Consider the following 23,968-nt stretch of genomic DNA (forward strand, 5'->3'; position numbering starts at 1 on the left):
AAGAAGAAGAAAGAATCCGTACAGATACAATAGGTGATCCGAGAGGATACTCGGATCACCTAAAAAAAAACCAGAGAGAAACCAGACACCTCAGTGTGCATGATTCAATTTTCGTCACTTGTCCTTGTTGATTGACTTGATAAAGACAGCAAAGGTGGAGAGCATTGTAAACTCAGATAAGAATATCAAACCTTACTTCATTTGGGGTACAGCATTACACAGATATTGCCTTATTTCAGAGGTGTAATATAACACTTAACATGTTGAGGACGGGCTGATTTTGCTACGGCATGCATTTCCCATAGACACCTGCCCGAGTATACTCGGGACTCATCCTCAACGGGTTAACATCACCGCAGGAGCTACAGTTGCCCAAAGAGATTATATTTCCCCCCAAAGCACACGGCGCTGAGGGAAAGTATTCTCTCGAGGGGAAATTTAACTCCCGAGGGACTGTCTAGTGTTGTATTACAATGACAGACAAGGCAATATATTAGATTATGTTTTACTGTATGATCTACATAAATACCGGTACGCATCATTTCAGTCTAGCCCCATCGGCAGCAGGTCAAATTCTGGAGTTATGTTATTTACTGACATAAAATCACTGCAAGCATTATAACGATTTTGATCCTCACTGTATTAGTCAAATGAATGCACTATGACCAATTACTATAAAATGGTATTTTATGTAGACCACTTTATTTAAATTTTTGCAGTTGGTAGATCGAGTTCCTCGGTTTTTTTTTTTTTTTTTTTTTTTTTTTTTTTTGGGGGGGGGGTTTTCAACGATCTACGCACCAGATGCAAGTAATGGCCACCTGCTTGACACTGCCAACTAGAATCTGCAAGCAACTGACTGGACCATAATTGAAATGGCGCATTTCCCAATTTTGTTTTCTCCATTGCACTTGACATTCTGAAGTGTCTTGACTTGGAATTCTGTTTTTTTTTTCCTTGGCTGTTTTCAATCAAGCCACAAACTTGGCCTCTTTAGATACAGAGGTGTGAGGACGATTCTCTCGTAAACACACAACTCTGTCCTAACACCAGAAATCTGGTGAGAGATTAGGCTCGGTGAGCGATGCGACCAACCTGTCCACGTACCGTACTAGTTCAGATTCTGGACTCTTTTTATGATAGCTTTATTGGAGCTGCTAAACTTGTACGTGTTAAATCAAGTGATAGCACAATCCCGAAAACCGGAGAAAAAAGAAAAGAGGCCAGACCAATGGCTCGAGGATCTCCATTCTATCACTTTCCCTTCAGAATTTTGAGGGAGTGTATGCTTGAATTAGAAGTGTGTGAACTTTTGACCTCTACTTTCAGCTGACAGCAATTACTGAATACGCTGAATATTTCGCAAGGTTTTTATTTTTTTTGCAAATTTCACGAGTTGGGTGCTATTCACGAAATTAATAACACACGAAAATAATGACTTTGATCCCGATATGAATGTGACGCACACATATACATTTCTCTGTTCAGTACAGTACTCCACGATCACGAATTTAACCACTCGCGAAATCATCAGGAAGTTCCGATTCGCAAAGTGTATGGCATGTACAGTAGTCTGGACTCTTTTTTTTTTTTTCTTGTGTGTGTGTGTGTGTGTGTGTGTGTGATTCAACTTGACATGAACAGGTTTAGCAACACCAATACAGATATCATTGAAGGAGTCCAAACTTTAGACTAGTACAGTACAGCGATCAGACCAGCACACATCCCAACACATATACACACACCACTGGTGTTCATAATCTTTTTGGCATGAAAAAGCAAACATTGCCGTGATAAGTTGGTTCAATGCCAAGTCAGTGAACTAAGGACTTAACCACGTACACTTTGGTTTGTTTGTCTGTTCTGTGCTTACTCTGAGGAGGTTGAGGCTCGCACCCTACTGCTTAAGGATTTGGTGTCAAATTAATCATTTTGGTGAAAGCTGAAGTATAAGTGCAAAAAGTGACCAACTGCAGTGATGTGCACGTGCGCTCGTCATCTGAAACCAAACACCACTGACCATGCACACAATGTATGTATAGTTGAATGGGTCTACACAGGTCTACCATACACGCAGCATATTTTTTTTTTTCTTGCTGCAGTTCACAACACTGTGCCATCTCAAAAAGTTATTACATCAAACCAAGAGACCATCATTGCTCTTCATTTCTCTTAGTGTTCAAAGAGCACATATAGTTACTTGCAAAATTTACAAAACAAAACCAAAAATCAACTTTTCATACAAAACATCAACTTTGAATCACAATGATGGAATCATGCATACTAACCATCACTTTAACTTGGAGTGATAAATACAACCTATCATACATGATTACGAGAAGTAAACCAAACTATCTCAAAATAATGCAACATCATCTTACCAAATTACATGAGAAAATTATTAGGTATTCCACATATGTCATTGACCTTTTGCTGGTGACTCGACTGCTATAAGGGTCTCTGGGCTCTTTCTTCCAAGACACTGTCTAAAATATCACAGCATTGCTGACTGATCTTTTGTCAAATTGTTCAGCAGGAAGTCATTGCCTTAACACAAAACAGGCTGAAACTTCCTCTACTTCTTGGTTTTCATGCTCCCTATAAGGCTACCCATTTTACTGGGGTTGGACACCTCCTGTGGGTGCTTAATCATCAAGTGCTGCTTGAACCAGGTGTAGTTGCGGGACAGGTAGCCGCAGTACATGCACTTGAAGGTGCTGTAGCCCAGGTGGCGCGCTACGTGCCGCTTGAGGGAACTCACGCTCTCGAAGCGCTTCTTGCACTTGAGACACTTGAGGAGGCTGGTGTTGATGAGGGCCTCAATGGCCTGCTGCTTTGCAGAGGCGTCAGCCACATCCTTCGATGGCGATGGCCGCACGTCGGTCTCGCCACGGAGCAGGTGGTCACGAACGTGGCGCTGCAGGGAGCTCAGGTACTGGTATCTCTTGTTGCAGTTCAGGCAGCGGACAAGCCTCTTGTCCATCATCATCTCCAACATGTTCTTAGCCTCCTCGTCGATCTCCGTCTTGATGGAGCGAGGCTTCTCCGTTGAGGTCTTGCCCAGGTCCCGTCGCACCTGCTGAGTTTTGTCGAGTTGCGGCCGATCGCCCTGCACCTTCTCCGGCTGGCTGCGGGGAGACACACTCTGGTGGTTGAGCCGTGCCTGGCGAACTGGCATATCACGGCTGGGCGTCGGCTCCGGGCTCTTCCTGGCACCGTTGCTGCTGGGCGGAGTCAGGAGAATATCCTTGGCGGAGTTAGTGTTCTGATGCTGCTTCGTGGGCGTTTTGGGCATGACTTTGTTTTCCTTGTTTGATTGAGACCGAGCAACTTTGATCTCAATCTTGTTCTGATCCTTCTTGTTTTCTGCTGCTGTTCCAGCTTCTGCAGCATCTCCTTCTTCATCTTCTTCTTCCTCCTCCTCCTCCTCTTCTTCCTCTTCCCCCTCCTCTTCAGCATCATTATCTCCTTCACTCTCCTCTTCTTCCTTTGCTTTATGCTCTTCTACATCCATCAAGGTATCATCCTCATGATCCCCACTGTCTCCATTGACATCTAGTGTACTCCCATTCTCCCTCATCTTTGGTGTTACAGCTGCATCGTGTTTGGTTTTGAGGCTGATGAATTTGGTTTCGCTATTCTCCTTTGGTTTTCCCACACTGGAGTTCGCATTCTCGTCGGCACTTGCACCGTTGTTGTTCTGCACAAGATTGACCCAGATACCAACCTTCATGTTACGGATGGCTTCAGAAATCTGGTGGATTGTGCGGAACTGCCTGCCATGTTTGCCCATCATGTGCCTCCTCATCTGCGTGTAGTCATTGTTCTCATACGGACACAACTTGCATCGATAGCGGTTGAAGCCAAAGTGGTTGCAGCAATGTTGCTGAAGACGTCGCATGGTTGACAGCTGCTTCTGACAGCGCCGACACTTGAGGTTCTTCTCGTCCATGATTTGCATTACTTTGTTCTGGGCAATCTCCTCTCGGGACGGCGTCACTGTCCCTCCTCGGTTGAGGTCAGAGGTGAGGCGCTCACGCCGGTGGATCTCCTTGTGCCGCAGGACATTGCGACGATTGGCGAAAGTTTTGAAGCAAATGTCACAAGTGGGAACTGAGCTACTCTCCCCTTCCTTTGCACCCTCCTTCTCCCGTCCCCCGTGGGAGACCTTCTGCTGCTCCACCTTCCTGCTGAGCAGCTCGTCAACCCTCCTGGTTGGCAGGTGGTGCATCGTCTGCATGTGTCGCCTCAGATTGTACACCGACGCCGAGCTGTATCGACACAGGGAGCACTTGAATATTGGCCTCTTGTGAATGCGCATGTGCCAGGCCAGTGCTGTCCAGTTCTTGCACTTCTTCTTGCAGATCTGGCACTCAGTTGGCTGGCATGCTGCCTTCCCCTGTGCATTCATCTCTTTCGGTTCCTGTTGAGGACTAGTCTTGCGCGCCACAACAGCATCCACTTTGTTCGGACTTATTGCTTTTCCTCCTACCTCTGCTCCTCTACCTGGGGGACTTGATGGTCCCTCAGGGCTAGCTGCATTGCTCAACAGTTCACTGCTGTCCACAACTGTTTTGCCGCTGACATTTTTTAGAATAGTGTGAAGAGCTGCACGCTTCTCTATCCTTGTCGTCTTGGCACCCTTTGTTGCTTGGCGTATTGCAATCTCCCCCACTATCTTTGAGGTGTCCTCACCTTCGGGCGCGTGGGTGAAGATGCTGAGTTTTTCAAGTTCATCATGGTTCACTATGTGGTCGGACCGGACCACCTGCTGCTCGATCGCTTCTGTCGTGGAAGGGATGGGCCGCAGGACCACAAATGCATCGGAGTTGCCAACCCCTGAGGACATGTCATTCACAAACACTGGCTCCCCAGACGACCTCTCTGGGAGAACGCGTTCAGTAGCTGGGGAACCAGTCGGTGGCTGTGGCTCTACTTGCGGCGCTGCTGCATCTTCACTGGGGTACACGTCTCTCATGTTGAGGCTCATCACCTTGGTGGAGCAGTGCTGGTCCAGCCCCGCCCGCATCTTGCAGTAGGACTTCTTGTGCTCGATGAAGTTGACCAGGCCCCTGAAGAGGCCCTTGCAGACGCGGCATTCGTAGATGATGTCAGCCTCGTGCAGGAGCAGCTGCTTGAGACTGGGCGTGGCATTGTGGAAGAGGTCCAGCACCTGTTGCAGGCCCCGCCGAGAGGTGTGCATCGGTTGCAGCAGCTGGCTGCTGTCAAGTCCCTTCTCACTGGCTACTGGGGTTGCCACTGGCTGAGCCATCATGGTAGCCACTCTGTATGTAGACACAAGAACAAAAACACATTTTCAATTACAAGTTTGCAATGCATTCATAGACAAAATAGCAAAATCTGAGAAAAAGAAATCTGGTGCTCATTTGTCTGGATTTATTTAATGTGGCCACTAAAGGAAACACTATATGCACAGGAGCAACCACCACAAGATTAGCAGTTTTAAGTCCCTTCCTGAGGACTAGTCTATGAGGATTACAATTTGTAAGTGCTTTGCCTAGGCCAAATGGGGCAGAAAAAAAAAAAAAAACTGCTGCCAGCAGACTTAAATCAGGGAATCCAGATCACTTGGACTGATAGCCACACTGGCTTCCTTTCAAGGTGATACATGTAGCTGCAATCTCAAAGCAATTCAGAAGTCTTACAAACTCTGAAACCCATCTAAATCTAAATTTGATTATTTAACCCTATTCTGAACTGGGGGGGGGGGGGTCAAATTGACCCCCCCTCGACGTTTCGCGCCACGATTTCGCAACGTGCTAAGATTTTGCCGTGTCGTTTCACGACTTTTTTCATTGAAGTCTCCCGCATATTTTGACACCAAATTTGCGACATCCGGGTACACCGTTTTGAAGTTACGTAATGTTTTGCATATGCATGTCAACCAAAAAAACAGCTCAAATTCATGATAACGTGTGCAAATCCAATGCAAATTGTGTTTTTTGGTTGAATTGATATAAATTAGATTATTTCAACTTTTAACCATTGAAATTAATCAATTCTAGTGTAGATAAGCTTGAAAAAGTGCCTGCAACAAATTTTGGCAAAAAAACAATAGAAAAAACAATAAAATACATAAGAAATTAACAAAATAAAAAACAAAAGAAATTGATTTCGATTGTGCTATTTTTTTACATGAAAATTGTTTGATGTGTCTTGAGGAATTCTGACACAAAAATTCAGCAATCCTCCAGTCTTTTTAATGGAGTTATAAGTGAAAATATGATTTCATGCACAAATTTGCATAATTAATTTATTAAAAATAGAAAGGCAATATTTTTCTATTGTATGAACATGTAATCTTGTAGTTGACATCCAGCTCTATCTTCAGGCAAAATTTCGCGGCGATTGCGTGATCGGCGGCCGAGATCTGAAGGGGGGGTCAAATTGACCCCCCCTTAGTAAAAACTTGGTCTCAAATAGCCCAGTTAGAATAGGGTTAACTTCAAAGAGTGCAATTCAAAGTCCATAACTGCCGGAAGTGAAATGTGGCTGTAGGACAAGATATTACATCAGGTATACAATGTACATGCTAATATTTTCTCCCAGACTTCACATGCTTGATCATTCAGTTATTACTTTTCTACCAGTTGAACACAATGAAGTACAGTTGAACCTCTCTTATCCGGCCTCCCTTTATCCGGATCTCTCTATTATACGGACGCAATCTCGCCATGATTTTTTTTTTTTTTTTTTAATAATTACGGGAGGAAAGGGGGATTCCCAACTCCTTGAGAACTCCTACACAAACACACATGAATTATATATTACTTCCAACATTAACATACACCTCTATTTTGGGGTCTGTTACCGAGTGTAACAATGAAAAGGTTGCAGTATACACATTACTACATGTGGTACTACAATGGGCTACATCAGTACATGTGTATGTATATGTACATGTATAAAGCATTGAGTCTCCCGTATCCGGCCAAATCCCTTATCCGGATGAGCCCCCGGTCCCGACTTGTCCGGATATGAGAGGTTCAACTGTACCAGTATTGTGATCTTGACGAGGAGCTTCAGTTGCTTCGGGTCAGTGTTGCTTGCAAGTCAACACTTACTTGGGTTGCCTCTGCTCATTGGCCCACGAGTCAATTTTCAAAGCACCAAAGCTATTATTAGCAAACAATTCTACACTGCATCATTGTTAACCCTATTCTTACTGGGCTATTTGAGACCAAGTTTTTACTGGGGGGGGGGGGGGGGGGGGTCAATTTGACCCCCCCTTCAGATCTCGGCAGCCGATCGCGCGATCGCCGCAAAATTTTGCTTGAACATAGAGCCGGATGTCAACTACAAGATTACATGGTCATACAATAGAAAAATGTTGATTTCATATTTTTTAATAAATCAATTATGCAAATTAACGCATGAAATCATATTTTCACCTATAACTCCATCAAAAAGACCGAAGGATTATTAAATTTTTGTGTCAGAGTTCCTCAAGACACATCAAACAATTTTCTTGTAAAAAAATAGTGCAATCAAAATCATTTTTTGTTTTTTATTGTTTTGTTAATTTCTTATGTATTTTGTTTTTTCAATCTTTTGTTTTCTATTGTTTTTTTGCCAAAATTTGTTGGAGGCACTTTTTCAAGCTTATCTACATTAGAATTGATTTATTTCAATGGTTAAAAGTTGAAATAATCTAATTTATATCAATTAAACAAAAAAAAAAAACACAGTTTGCATTGGATTTGCACACCAAATCATGAATTTGAGCGGTTTTCAGGTTGATATGCATATGCAAAACATTGCATAACTTCAGAACGGTGTACCCGGACGTCCCAAATTTGGTCTCAAAATATGCGGGAGACTTCAATGAAAAAAGTCATGAAACGACACGGCAAAATCTTTGCGCGTTGCGGAATCGTGGCGCAAAATGTCGAGGGGGGGGGGGGCCCCAGTTAGAATAGGGTTAAAGCTACTGCCATTACAACCTGCCCCAAACAGCACAAGTGCTGAGAAACTCACACCCATGAACCACAAGAACAACATTCTGGCTACAAATGATCTGGAAGGCAGTGGGCTTTAAATAATAAAGTCTGGCCAAATCTCTTGGAGTCTATTGTGTGTTTTGCCATTACCATCATTCATTGACCTTTGGTCCACCTGCTGGGTGAACTGCCTTGATCACTAGCCACTGACCTTTGAGATAGACAGATAGATAACTTGAAATCTAATCAGTATAATTCATCTGCCATTTATCTGTCACACTTTATCCCCTTCCCTGGGGTGACAAAGTTTTGAAAGCAATTTGTACACAATACTGTACGATATGATCGACCTATGCAGTCATTGATCACAAGAGGGCGACATTAAAATGTAAGTGGAGACACACACACACACACACACACACACACACAAAATAGGACGAGAGCCTTGTCTACTGTTTGACTGACTTTTGATGTTGGTCACTTTACATCAAATGATCGCTGTGCTACTCTTCCTCCTAGCTATGATGACACTGTTTAATGATTGAGCACCTCCGTTTCATGGCAGGCTGCTGCGGCCATGAAAACAGGCTAGAAGTTGGCAAGCCTTGCATCAGACACAACTCCTACAACTGTACACCAAATCATTCCTCCCGAGGACAACTACTCCCCCCCCCCCCCCCCAAATGCTGGTTAGTGATAGGGTTAGGGTTAGGTTCAGGGGAAAGGTCTGCAGGGGCGAATCCAGGAATTCTGAAAAGGGGGGGGGGGGGCAAAAATATTTCTGGTGCCACTTCCGAGTTTCATCAGCTAACAACAAGCAAAAAAAACCAAAACAAACAAAAAATCCCCTTCCACACGCAATTTTTCCATTTCTTGTGCCACTTCCGGGTTTCATCGGCTGACAAGCAAAAAAAAAAAAAAAAGGGGGGGGGGGGGGGCTTCACCGCAATTCATGGTTTCGCAGGTGGGACACCCGCCCCCATCCAGACCCTCCCCCGCTCGTCATACGGGCTCGGTCACTCCGCTCCCTTACATGCGCGCAGGTAAGAGGCTTTTTTTTGTTGTTGTTTTGCTTACCAGTTAGCTGATGAAACCCGGAAGTGGAACCAGAAATATTTAAATGCACCTCCCACCCTTGAAAAAAGCTGGTGACGCCCCTGAGTGGACAGTAATACAAGTAACTATATTAGTCATGCTCAATTCAGAGCATCCATTGGGGAACACTATAAATGAACACACATTTAATGAGACTGAGAGCTATCCAGTGCTAGTAACTGATGATCTCACACAGGTATCAGTACGGAAACCAAAACTGTGCCACTTCACACCAGTTGACACTGTTGATGTCATTCATCTCACAACTTTGACGGACACATATAAAAAAAGAACGAAAGAAGCCCTGCAGTTACACCTACACACTGCATCTACAACGTAATACATTTGTGTTTTGCTCTTAGGCGACCTAATACTACACATACTTCAAACATCACAGAATTACTTTGAGGACAGACTGATTTTGTATTTCCCATAGAAACCTGCCCGAGTATACTCGGGACTCGTCATCAACGGGTAAATGGTTTACAGACATATGACACTTGCACAAAGAAATGTACAAATGAAAACCTATCCACAGGTCAGTAGGGCCTACTTTTAATTTACATCAGTCGCCAATTATTATTATTAGTGGAAAAGTGAGCAAAGAAAATGGGATTCCATCGGGATTCGAACCCGAGACCTCCGGATTGCTAGACCGGTGCTCTACCGACTGAGCTATAGAAAGCCCTAGTGCAGTGTTCGTCCCAGAAACCCTTAATTCTCAATGCTCGGGTGGTCAGAAGCTATAGCAGTGTGTTTGTGTGTGACACACACGCACACACTTGAACCTGGCATAAACCCGAAGGATAATTCAACTTGGGGATAAATGCGAGGGATCACCGAAGTGATGCAGCTTTTTGAGTTTGTAACAAATAAAGACAGAAAAAACTGACCAGAAAGAATATAAATTATTAGTGGAAAAGTGAGCAAAGAAAATGGGATTCCATCGGGATTCGAACCCGAGACCTCCGGATTGCTAGACCGGTGCTCTACCGACTGAGCTATAGAAAGCCCTAGTGCAGTGTTCGTCCCAGAAACCCTTAATTCTCAATGCTCGGGTGGTCAGAAGCTATAGCAGTGTGTTTGTGTGTGACACACACGCACACACTTGAACCTGGCATAAACCCGAAGGATAATTCAACTTGGGGATAAATGCGAGGGATCACCGAAGTGATGCAGCTTTTTGAGTTTGTAACAAATAAAGACAGAAAAAACTGACCAGAAAGAATATAAATTATTAGTGGAAAAGTGAGCAAAGAAAATGGGATTCCATCGGGATTCGAACCCGAGACCTCCGGATTGCTAGACCGGTGCTCTACCGACTGAGCTATAGAAAGCCCTAGTGCAGTGTTCGTCCCAGAAACCCTTAATTCTCAATGCTCGGGTGGTCAGAAGCTATAGCAGTGTGTTTGTGTGTGACACACACGCACACACTTGAACCTGGCATAAACCCGAAGGATAATTCAACTTGGGGATAAATGCGAGGGATCACCGAAGTGATGCAGCTTTTGAGTTTGTAACAAATAAAGACAGAAAAAACTGACCAGAAAGAATATAAATTATTATTATTGCAAGTTGGACTGGTTCAAAACACAGAGCTACAGTGCTGCCACGGTCAACTGCTATCTGATTGTATCACGTGCGCCAAACAATGTTCGAGAGCTGGTTGACTTCAGTTCGGTGAAAGCCCGCCCCCAGGTGGCAGAATGATTGGATGAGAAATCACAAGACAAGAGACTGTCCGGACTCTCTCTACTTTCTGATTGAGGGCAAGTCCAAGATAATGTCCCCTCAGATGCTCAAAATTCATCTTGATTTTATCAAAAAGTTATTGATATCATGTTGTAGCCAAAGAGTTAAATCATATATTTCCAGCAAAGAAAATATTGAATTATGCAAATTTATGCAAGAAATATGGCCTTGATTTGCATAAATCAAAAACAAACCTTACGTATGGGACAAATTATAAATATTCATCTAAAATCAGTTGAATTTGTCCTTGACCTAGTTCCTTTATGGACATGACCCCTGTATGAGTTAGTATAATCTGCAATTGGTAAGACAAGGTCAGCACATTAATTATGCAAATTATGCACTTTCCCAGAACATAGTGTCCCATACGTAAGGATTTGAGTATGTTTTTTTAAGTTTTTTCTGAAGATTTGTAACATTGACCAATCATACTTTAGGAAGTTCTAATTTATTCATGTCAACTCCAGATTAGCAAAACTAAATGAGGAAATTTAATTAGTCCTTCATCTTATAACTAATTAAAGTTTGCTTACGTATGGGACAAATGCCTTACGTATGGGACATTACATGCAAAGTGAATGGGAAAACCGCCTTTTGACATGAATGCTATATGTCCTTACATTTGTTTGGTTAATGGTTATCTTTGCACCTACTCTGAAGGAAATGTCTATATATCTGCCTCTCCTACTCAGTTGACCTCAGGGAGAGTGTAAGAACAGCATTATTGAGTCATTCTATGATTAAGAAAGGAAAATAAAGAATATTCATTTATACTTGTATTTTCTTATTTTCATTACAGGCTGTGCAGCTGGTCTTAAATTAACATTCCCCGTTAACATTTTGATATTGGACATTTTCTTAATTCAGTTATCATTTTCAACTTTACCTCTCTACAAAATGACTTTGTCCAAGAATGGGATTCTCTGAGTGTCATTTTAGGTGCAGTACACTGTTCAGCATGTACCACAGGTTGTACAGCCTCAAAAGCGAAATCAAAACAATTGTGCTTATGGCGCTCATCAATGACAACATTATAGGTCTTACTGAAAAGAAAAATCACTTAAGGTGTGAGCAGGTAACTTTGTCATTACTAGAGTTGATAGCAAAGGAAAAACCCTATGAGAATACTTTTTATTTTGATATGATTGTTAATATTTCAACTGCTCACCCTCAGAATATGTCATGACTTTAACATCAAGGTCATGAACATGATTTCTGAAAATCCTGTAAAATGAAGACTATAGTTTACATTTGCTATAAACCACAATATCAATACTGGTTCTGTGGTTGGAGTGCTAAAAACACAAATTACACAAACAAATAGGGAATTCAATATTCTTTTCTATTTTGTGTTTGAAGAGACAGATGTGCTCTGAGACACCTTCATCAACTCATACTTACTTTGTACCCCACATCTACACAATTATCAACATACATTGCAATCTGGTAGTGTATGATCAAATGAGGTTATTAGAATTTATTCAAAATTGTAATTTGCAGATCAGTGAGTAACTTAAGTGTTTCAAATCTAGATTTGAATGTGCAAATGATAATCTTTCCTGTATCGCTACACAAGCATGTATGTATGTACAAAGTAACACAAATTTTGTCGTCTTTGGTTTCATAGACACGAAGCCAAGCAATTTGAAAAAAAAAAAAAAACAGCATTGGTACATACATTCTTCTATCTCCTTGAAATCTAAAACTTTCATTAAAATTTGATTGATTTTGCAGTTCAGCTAAAATTCACATGGCAAAACATGATGATTACAGAGCAAAATGAAGTACTCTTGTTGTTGTTGTGTTTTGTGCTGCATTTCAAACAATTATAAAAGCTTTATAAAAACTCAGACAACTTGCAAGGTAAGCCTAGAGCTACTGAAAGTACCCACTTCAAACTGTATTTGCAAATTACACTGTACATGACATTTGATTCTAAAGTTGAAATTATCAAGACTACAAATTAGTTATTGTACATGTACATGTATGCTATATCAAGGTCACAAGCTAGAATTCGCTCATTTTTTTTTTCATTTGATGAAAAAATATTGACTAGAGTAATTACAAATGGGCTAGAAATAGAGTGTCAGTACACTATATCTGTATGTGCAGACATCATGAGGACAGTGTTAATGCATGACGGAATCCAAACTAAGACATTTAATTGTAAATTGGTAATTACTTTTATTTGTTTTATTTTAGCTTTTGCTAGGTACCTGAACCAGGAAAGTACCCACTTAGAAGTCTATTTCCTTTGTTACATGTTGTAGCATGATTTGTGGAACTGAATATGACACTATGGGGAAATTTAAAGTCATTCCCATGAATGCATTTGTGCACTAAAGACAAATGTCCCATACGTAAGTTGAGCCATGTCCCATACGTAAGGTGTACTTTCGTTAATTAAACCAACTTCATGAAAATATGCTTTATTCTTTTGCAGTGAAACTTTGCTGGAAGATACTTCAGTATTGTACCTTTCTTCACTTCCAAACAGAACTTGATCAGTAAGGTACTTTCAGAGAATTTTCAGTTCAAACTTTATTTTGAAAAATCCAGTTTTTCTCTGGTCCCATACGTAAGTTGGCATATTTTTCTTAATAAAACCATTAACCCAAGGTCAAATGACATCAAACTTAAACACAATATTCTTCTCAGGGATACCAGTCCTCCTGATGATAAACAATAAAATCCAAGTGCTCCTTCATTACTTTTCAGAGGTTTGAAATCTCTGAATGTCCCATACGTAAGGTGCGCGATATCTTGGACTTGCCCTTAAAAGGAAGTGGCCTCGAGGTCATATAACTGATTACACACAGATTTGAATTACATCACACTAAAGGCAAGACTAACATATCATGTTTCACTGAGAGACTTAAGCATTATTTTTATGGGGTTACAACCATCCACTTGGAAAACAATGAATGATCTTCTACATTCTCAAGTCTTCAATAGGCCTCTTCTGATATCCAAGGGCTGCCAACTCTCACGCAATCAGCACAGTTCACCCAATTATAATTGTTTCACTCTGATAAATAAAATTCTCACATAGAACCCCCAAAACAGAGGCACAAAAAACAAGAGACCTGGGGGGTCTCGCGCTCACCCGAGTATCGCAAGTCCACCTTCTTCCATGCATTCTTGCAGACTCTTACCTGACAACATCAGATACTTGTGGTGGGGGCAGCTTGGAGAGCTGGGGGCATGGTGTCCATTTACATATATATATTATATCAGGGTAACCCCTGATTCTGCCATAAACAAACTTGAAACAACAGTCATCAATACACTGACTCATTGTATTACCTTAGCTCAATCACTTCTGGTTCTAGAGAAAATCTTTAGATTCCTTACGGGAGGTGGGGTGGGCCCCCTGGGGGCCCCCTAGATGGAGCATGGTGCCCACTAGATGGAATTGAGATTCTATCCCCCTAGGGATGCTACCTGCCAAGTCTGGTGAAAATTTATCTTGGGTTTTCAAGAAAAAGATGAAAATGTACAATTTGGGCCCCATTAGGACCCCTCCCCTGGGTCCCAAGGGGGGCATCCTTGATTCCGCCATGAACAAATTTGAAACTACAGTCATCAATGTACTAACTCATAGTATTAACTTAGCTCTATCACTTCTGGTTCTAGAGAAGATGATTTTTTAAAGATTCCATTTGGGGGTTTGGGCCCCTCTTCCCCCCCCCCCCCCCCCCCAAGCGGGGCATGGTGCCCATTTGTACAAATTTGAGATCCTATCCCCCTAAGGATGCTACCTGCCAAGTTTGGTGAAAATCGGTCATGGGGTTCTCAAGAAGAAGATGAAAATGTACAAAGTTCACGCACGGTGGACGACGCACGACGGACGACATAGGCCGGACGCCGGACAAAGAGCGATCGTAATAGCTCACTTGAGCCTTCGTCTCAGGCGAGCTAAAAAAAATAATAAATATCCCTGATATTCTGACAAAGTCGATATTCCAATCCCTAAAATTTCAAGATTTTCCAGCAGACACACCAGCTCTATAATGTTGAAATCATGACTAAATGAGGGCTCAACATTGGCAGTGGTCTGGGGCCACTAAATATTGATGTCGGGCCACCAAATTATCCAAAAAGGCTATCTTTCGGTGGCCAGAGATCAGGCACTTACATTGTATGATTCCAAACAGATTGTCATATTTCAGACCACTATACAGTGATTTCTTTTTTGGACAACCAAAATGTCAGATCTATAACTTTTAGTGGCACAAATGGACCCTTGCCCTCACCCTAATCCCCATCCTGAACCCAATCCAAACTCTAACCCTAAACCTAACCCTAACCTTATCTTCACTCTCTTATCTTTAATCACTAACTAGTATTGGGGGGGGGGGAGTGGGGTAATTGCCCTGATGCGCTTCCACACTTGTGACTACCCTCCCCCTCCCAGCCCTTGAAAACTGAAGGGTCAACCTCCCCTGCCATGAGTGTGCCAATGCAGGGGCCATAAATGGCACCCCTGTGTAACAATATCATACCTTTGGGGTACCCATACACCAGCTTGGCCTGGTATTTCAACTATAATACAGGATACAGACCAGTAACACTAGAGAAATATCCATTGGCATGTAACAAAAGTGCATCCCCCAGGTTACTAAACTGCAGCAGATGAGGGTATATCATGATGGACCTGCATATATATGAAAGACGATAAATATAGTCAGAAAGTGTGACCAGTGGACTGTATGTAACACAAACAAGTCAGCAACCTATACAATTTTGACCCTATAAAAGATGGAACAATGAGGTCAGCATTCTCAAAAACAACAGGAGTCTAGATTTGTTCATTAATCACCCAAGTACAAAATTTCATCAATATCCATTACGAAATATCGATATGTACACAAAACATCCATCAAAATATGACCTTTGACCCTATAAAAGGCTGAACACTGGGAGCAGCATAACAGAAAACAATAAGGTCTAAATATACCATGATGCAGGTCTGTATGAGTTTTGAAAAATATCGAAAATGGAAAAAAAAAAAGTACAATAGATGGTACAGCACACACAAGAAATATGCGTATAACATTGTGGCAGCCTTTGACCCAATCAAAGTGGAACACTGGGGGCAGCATAACCAAAAATGTACCAGTACATGTCAAGATTTTACAATGATACACCCCTGTACAAACCTTCCGTTTTGAATTTAAATGATATCTGCCAAGAAATGCAGCCCGTAGGCCACACACTAGATACAAACCAAAAATGTGACGTTGTCTACACACCCTGTATGACCCTGTAAAAGCCAGAACATTGAGGGCAGCATCATCATAAACAATAAAGGGTTCAAGTTTCATAATGATAACACCTCCAAACCAGATTTGAAGAAAACTGATCTGGAAATGTGCACACAAGAAATACACAGCTGTATGACAGGATGGCTACCTTTTATCCTGTACAAGGCAGAACACTGAGGGCAGCAGCATCAAAATTACAGGGGTTCAGATTTGACTACAATTCAAGTACCGCAGATGATAAAACCTCAGTACAAATCTGACCAATATCTGTCAAGAAATGTGGCTTGCAGGGAAAACACAAGTAGACCCTAAAACATCAAACTTTTTGTGTACCGGTACCGGTAATATCAAGACAGAACAAGTGAGGGTGCAACCATCACCATTATCTCACAGGCAGCTCTACTTCGTGACCCATTGAGGATGGAGCTGATTTTGCTATGTTAACCCGTTGAGGATGAGTCCTGAGTATACTCGGGCAAGTGTCTATGGGAAATGCGTGTTGTAGCAAAATTAAACCGTCCTCAACGGGTTAACAGTGATAACAAGCATTTACCATCTAGACACCTGCCCGAGTATACGTGGGACTAGTCTCTAACGGGTTAGTGACATACCTCCATACTGTAGGGCCTATTTGAATAACATCCCCCCCCCCCCCCCAAAAAAAAAAAAAAAAGGGGGGGCGGGAGGAAAACTCTCCCGGACCTAAATATGGTGAACAGCATGAAATTAAACGAGTACCCGTACACAAGAAAATTATACAAAATTCTGTGATTTTTTTCAGGGGTGCCAACCATGAATATACAATTTACAGTATTCTGAGGACTGACAAAGCATGATTTGGTGGAAAAACAAGATTTTCCAAAAATCCTGCAGCATTTTATGCAACACGACAAAATACTGCAAAAAGGTAACATCAACATGACTCGATCATCACTATATCCAAATCCAGTTTGACAAGCTCACACGAAGACATGCACATGGGCACAAGAATTCAACCACAAAACTTAATACACCACACCACTAAGGGGAATCCCACATTAAAGTATGCAGCAAGTAACTTTATCTGGCCTACCATATTTCATAAAATGTCACATTGGGATTAATTTCCTGGCAGGACTGAAGATTTTAACATTGAACAATACAAACGTACGCAACTGTACCATATAATTGTTCATGTTATCAAACTTACTTGAAATTAATGTTTACCAAAGTCACATTGACAGAGACTCAAACCCCAAGCACCTTCTGATCTGGAGATTCTCCCGCCCGAAACCCCTAGCAAACGGGAGACTCTAAGTTGATGCGTGCGAAGCGCGAATTTCCTAGGGTTCTAGATGCTCTCTGGTGCTATCTAAGGCTTATTTTTTCAACATACGATAGCAATAAGTAAGAAATCCTTTCCAACGGGAGACACAGAGCCAGGGCGGGAGAAATTAAATCTCAAGCGGGAGAACGGGAGATTTTGCAAAAATGGGTTTTCGGCGGGAGATCTCCCGTCGAAAACGGGAGAGTTGGAGTCTCTGCATTGAATCAAAACAAATGTCAAATTATAAAGTGACAAGCATGTGGCAGTGGTGATGTATACTCAAGATTAATCGGTGGCATCTCATTTATCTTATAAAAGTTTTAAAAGCCGTATGACAGATAAATAGTATGGTGTGTATCTTCACAAAATTAAAGCTGCACTACAGCATTTGACTTCATTAGTACATTGGTCCACAGCGCCAACATGTTGCATGAAATCTTACAGCACCAATACTTTAAGATTTAAAGTATGACAAATTGGCAACTCTGTGTGATGCATGTGTTGAGCAGAGCTCTATTTGTCTCGTAAAATATGAAATTTCACTAATTTTCGCTTTCCTCAAATATAAGATGAGCACATGCAGAACTTAGTCGCAGAGAAGGACGCGAAAAAATGTATTGATCACTCTTGATACATACCAAGGACAGGTCTGAAGAAAATTTTGATTGGGAGAAAATTAGTGAGTTTTCATGTACAAACTAAATGGACAGCTGCTCTACATCTACAATGTCACACTACTGCACTACACCTTCTTGTTACATGATTTTTACTCTCTAATCTGTTCTCAATTTCCCTGAGGGCGTTTCCATGACAACCTCTGTGATGCAGACCTGTATCACAGAGAGGAGAGAAACAATCTCTGCCCAAGCTTTGCCGGCTTTATTGTTTCCAACACATCAACGTTAAGAGTGAGTGCACACCGGCGTACCAGGCAGCAAGGACACTCCATGAAATGGATGTACAGTCCGCTTGGCAAGATTTGAACCCAGAACCTGCCATTTTGGATGTCCAGAACCCTGCCCACTATCCATTGCAATGATGTCAATCAACCATGGTATACTGCCATGGCTCCTTGTCATGAAGTACCACAATAGATAACAGAGTGGTGGTTGGTGGAAGAATGCACCCAAAAGCAAAACTTCACAAGTGAGTAAAATGTCAATACCAAAAACTGGCAGTGTCTGGGACAAGCTGAATCCTTTTCACATGGTGTACAAAGCTTAATAGCTGCTCTCACTTTCATAACTAATTTATATACGAATGGGACATTTAATGGCACAGTAGGGCATGGACATGACATGTATGTGTGATGCCACACATTCACACATACATGTGAACCATGAAGATGTACACCATGAACAAATCATACTTTTTACTGCACAATAAAATCGATGAGAGTGAGGCCAAAGAGATACTCTGCAACTCCCAGGTCATCAGTCGAGACTACAGAGGGAGCTACGCATCCCTGTGGCTCAACAATGAATCTCTTGCACATGCAGCAGCCACAGGTATACACAGCCCGTAGTGACAAGTGGTTTCAGCCATATTCCAATCACATAGTTCCTCACTCCAGCTGAATGATCAGTAGATGTCGTAACACTTTCTGTGATTCTCTACCAGCGAAGGGGCAACATCTTTACCCCCCCCCCCACTTGTTCTACTTGCGTAAAAAAACAAACAAACAAGAGTATCTACATTTTAATTGTTTTTTTGTTTTTTGTTTTTTGTTTTTGCTGCTACTGCTGGTATTGCAGTGCACAAAAATTTCCACAAGGGCAAATGATGGTGCCTATCCCTGCTGTTGATACTTCCTATTTCATGCATTCCAGACAGTTACCATGCAACCATATACCCTGCAGCCTCCTACTTGAGCTAGGCAAGGTTCCAGTGGACATGAGACCAGCAAGGCCAAGTCTTTGCAAGCTCAACCTTGCAATTACTCTAAGACTGACAGATGAAACTGCCCACTTCGTGATTTTCTGCCATTCAGCCGATGACCACATACCTACTATACTGTAAACGCCATATATTTAGCAAGTCTAAATTTTTGTGAATCGGGACTTCCCGACGATTTCGCAGGTGGTTAAATTCGTGATTGTAGAGTACTTTGTTGAACACAGAAATATATACGTGTGCGTCACATTCATATTGGGATCAGAGACATTATTTTCACGTCTTTAATTTCGCAAATAGCACCTGACTCGCGATATTTGCGAAAATAAAAACCTCGCAAAATATCTGGCGTATACAGTTATTTCCATCCCTGAACAGGGTGTTATGCACCCAATTGCCTGGTTGCCCAGGGCAACAAAAACTTGATGTTGGGCAAGTAATATCATTTGGCACCTGGTTGTATAGAATCTAATGGGGGATATGCCAATATCCTGTTTAGGGCAAGTGGGAGTAGATATGAGGGATTACCTGTCATGCCCCATGTGAAAAGAGCATGGAAGCTCCTATTGAAATGACAAAACTTGAAAGGACTTTTTCTTTTTTCTTTTTTTTTTTTCTTTTTTTTTTTTTGGGGGGGGGGGGGGGTCACTCTACGCTTTTACCAGTGCCATGAGCACCCATCCATGCTCCTCTGCCTGCTGAACTATTTTGACATCAACCTCAGCTGATGCTCATGATCGATCGAGGGTGACCGCGCAGTCGCCAAAGAGTGAAGTGCAGATGAAGAGGACAGGGCTACCGAATCAACACCAGTCTTGTCCACGCGCGGAAACAAAGCAGAGTCCTACACAAATTTTATCACTGGCCACTGAGCAGGAACGGAGGGTGGCTCACCCCATGCCAAGCAACACGGGCCTGGGCAGACGGCACAATGGACCCAGCGGCATTGTGGAACCTCGACACCAATCTGACAAGCATGCTGTGCGCACACGGCAGAAATTCAGAACATGGAAGAGCCTGGCATGCATATTCTTTCATAACTCCCCAACAGCAATCGATAACAAAGATCCATGCAATTGTACAAAGTCCCGTCCAGTTGGTTTATACATACAGTTGTAGAAATGCGGCATGGGTACAGATGCAGCAGAAAACTCCTTGAAGTTAAACCAGCAGTTATCTTTTTTTTCCCCGTCTTCACAGTGTAGTTTTCATCGAGGCTCTGTTTTATATGTAAATTATGCGTTGCTACATATAGGAAGTTGCCAACTGAAATCATCTCGATGAACTCATGACAGTAGCTGGTTTTGTTTTTGTTTTGTTTTGTTTTTAAAGTAGGGGTGGTTAACAACAACCATTGTATGTAAAGAAGAAACAAACACTAATTACAGGGAAACAAAGTGCTACACATCACTAATAAAATACTGTCACAAAGAGGACACTATGCAGCAGTAAATGCCTCTCAGTCTTGCTCAGTCATCCTACTGAAGGCTGGATTCTTCTGCCCAAGACATCGACGTGTGTGCAATCACTTCATGGCTGCCCTCTAGAGTTCAAACACAGTCTAGCTGTCATCCAAAGCCATGCCAGATTTTAAAAAAAACAACAAACAAAACCAAACTACAAACTAAAAAGCATCTGTGCAGTCATTTCCCCATTGATGCAGCCCCGTGCAATGAAAATAAGGCCATAGGGTGGGAGATTTTTGTTTTTAGAAACATTGCAAGCTTGTTTCAATGGACATCAGGTGCATCACATATTTGACAGATGGTCTCCACGGTGGCACTGAAGGTCCAGTTACTCGTTGGACATGAGAAATCTTGAGCCGACGCATCCCTGCTCTGAAACTTTCTGTACTGGTCACGTGATATCTCACTCCATCACATGGTACAAACAAAAGATCCAAGATTACTATAAAATAAGAGGAATGTTCGCGCACATTTTAATTTCGTGAATTTCGCGAGCCAAGATGTGCAAAATTAAAATGTACGCAAAAGTTCTTACCTACACTATATGCACTGAATGCCACTGGCAATTCGCGAAAATTTAATGCTGCGAAAAAGACCGTCAGGTCCGATTCGCAAAAAATTTCATGCAGCGAGTATGTCCTATATCATGTTTTACAGTACCGGTATAATATTCCTGCCCACCATCCTCTAGTGCAGAACAATATTTTCGATTTGACATCAGAACATGAGGCTGGTGCTGAGATTAATTCAACAGAATCCAAGTGCTGTCAACAGTTCGCACATCCTCACTTCCTCATGCAATATACTGAGATAAATTAGTTCGTCACACAATTTATCACCACATAGTTTTGAGGCACATTCACACACACACACACCAACATGCAGGCACAAACAATTGTGCACATTAAGCGGGGAAAAAAGTAAACAAAACCACAAAAGTTAGCAGTTACCTTGGCAACTTCATTACATATAATTATGTCATCAAGGCCAAGATACGATGCTCAAGAACCAGGATGCACGCTATCTTTATTACGCTTCATGGATTTAAAAATTAATAACTTTAAACTTTTAAAAAATAATGCACATGGACTGATAAGATGCAGGCTACATACCTTGACTCAGGCGAGTAAATTTTCATTGCTAAATAGTTGTCTCCACGAAATTATCACTTTAAACCAACGACCACGATATCCCAAGCATGTCTGACAGATGTGTAGGTGGATAACTGCCTTTATCAGCTTTAACAAACTAAACAGTCGAGCTCTCACTCAACTACCAGTGATCCTGGATTAATTCTATTCCAAATCATGTGTTCCCAGCATCCAGACTTTTAACTAAGGACCAGTGTATGGAACTAGAGCCCAAGCCAAGTGTACTGGGCCTGGCTAGGGACCAAGCTTGGACTGGTATTTGGTAAGAGGAGCAGTACAGCTTAGCTTTGAAGAAACAAACAAGTGAAGTGTAGTACAAGCTGCTGCTCATATCATGGTGTTGTACACTGCTGGGGAAAGAAAGCCCTTGGCAAAGACAAAAATGAGTTCGGGGAGGAAAAAACAGGAGGGTCGTAGACAGACGCAAGGCAGGGGACCCGAGGTTACGGGCATGCAGCAGCCACAACGACAGAGCCAGACATCAGACGACATGCGACAATTTGCGTAAATGACTGCCGGGTGGCCACGTCCCGTCAGCACCCACTCACCACTGGCGCTAGAGTCACCACCGACATCTGCCCAGCGCAAATTTCAACATCATCAAACACACAACGGCTCTAAACTCGAGAAACTGCAAGCTCCTAATACCTCCCCACGCTACCAATAAAGCATTTCGACAAGAAAGTGAGGCCAGCCATGTTCATGCCGTTGGAGTCTTATTGTCGGGGAATTACTGCCGAAACCGACAGCAGACAACACACGCCCATTGCACAGCCGGTTTATGACTTCGGGCACACAGACAACATGGACGCTACGCTCGCTCGCTCGCACTGCGAGTATTGTTTGCATGTCTAAAACTCGGCGGAAGCCATCGACAATCCAAACAAAATTTGTGAATCTGGTCTAATGGGGACATTTACGACGGCTTGGGGATAACAAGGATTAAGGCAAATACATTCCTGATAGCATGCTTGCCTGGCGATATTAATAATTCACGAACTCTTATGCAAATTTGGAGGCAACATCTGTCATGTTCGCGAGCGATTTGACAACATTCGACGCACAATTTCGCTACGTGCCATGACGCAGTGCGTCAATGGCCAGCCGCCTCGAAATAAGTCGACAACCCCAACAAAAAACCTCGCAAATATTTCGCATGACTTACCCTACGACTCTAAACTTGTCAACACACTACGCTCCTTGTAATTACGCTCGTTCTGGTGCGAAAATGTTCGTTGAAAAACGTCTGAGATTCGAAATTTTGCGAGGAAATCTGCGATCGAGACACGCCGGTTTGACGAAGGTCGCACACTCGCTGCCAAGTATGGCGCTCGTCCCCTTTCTTCTACACTGCGTTGCCGTTTGAACGTACGGCTTTGTTAGAGGGATGCGTGTACGGTGCAGTGTGAGCGCGTGGCCAGCGCACTCCATCAATGTAAGTTCGGCGCTTTGCAGACCCAGCCATTGTGGACGAAGCGTCGTGGCTTGTCGAATTTCAAATTTTCGCTCAGGTCCGAGCCGATTTATTTTCTCAAGCTAAGGCCGTGCCCCTGATGAACAACTAGACACTTGACTCGCTTTCCTTTCCAAATTTGAGGTCGCTTTCATCACACCACCGGCTCTAGATGTCGATAAGTGTAGGAGACTAAAAAGACATCAATCAACATCGAAAAAAAAAAAATAATTCTCAACAGACGTGACTATTTTAAAAGGGAGGTTGGCTTGGGAATTATTTATCGGATTGTTACCTCAGACATCATTATGCCGTTGAATCACATTCAAATGATAAGTTGTCAATGTCTTATCTATGTTGTGCGTCCGAAATGTTTCCAGTGGTCATTAATGTTTACGCCAGTTTAGTCTGGAAACGAGAATCACAAGTTGATATTCTTCAATTTCGAGTTTGCCCTCATGCTTTCCCGGCATGCTTCATAATGCTTTGTTACAACGCTGCGATATGGTTATGAATTAACAATCCTCTACCCCCTTTCACGCACATACACACAATTGGCACTCAAATGCACACACAGACACAACAATCTATTGGACCACTTCGTGCGCGAAGAAACCACCACTT

General features: G+C 42.4%; 1 protein-coding gene across 1 annotated transcript; it reads right to left on the minus strand.

The window, feature by feature from the left end:
- Positions 1–777: 777 nt before the first annotated feature.
- Positions 778–23,184, minus strand: LOC140239479 (uncharacterized). The gene is made up of 2 exons (XM_072319313.1): positions 23,057–23,184; positions 778–5,285 (listed from the first exon to the last, which is right to left on the minus strand). The coding sequence occupies exon 2, from the start codon at positions 5,273–5,275 to the stop codon at positions 2,576–2,578; it is 2,700 nt and encodes an 899-aa protein (XP_072175414.1). The 5' UTR covers positions 5,276–5,285; positions 23,057–23,184; the 3' UTR covers positions 778–2,575.
- Positions 23,185–23,968: the final 784 nt, after the last annotated feature.

Source organism: Diadema setosum, chromosome 16 (assembly GCF_964275005.1).
Source record: "Diadema setosum chromosome 16, eeDiaSeto1, whole genome shotgun sequence".
Taxonomy (NCBI): domain Eukaryota; kingdom Metazoa; phylum Echinodermata; class Echinoidea; order Diadematoida; family Diadematidae; genus Diadema; species Diadema setosum.

Coding starts and splice junctions, on each gene's coding strand:
- LOC140239479 (XM_072319313.1), bottom strand. CDS start 5,275: ATGATGGCTCAGCCAGTGGCAACCCCAGTAGCCAGTGAGAAGGGACTT.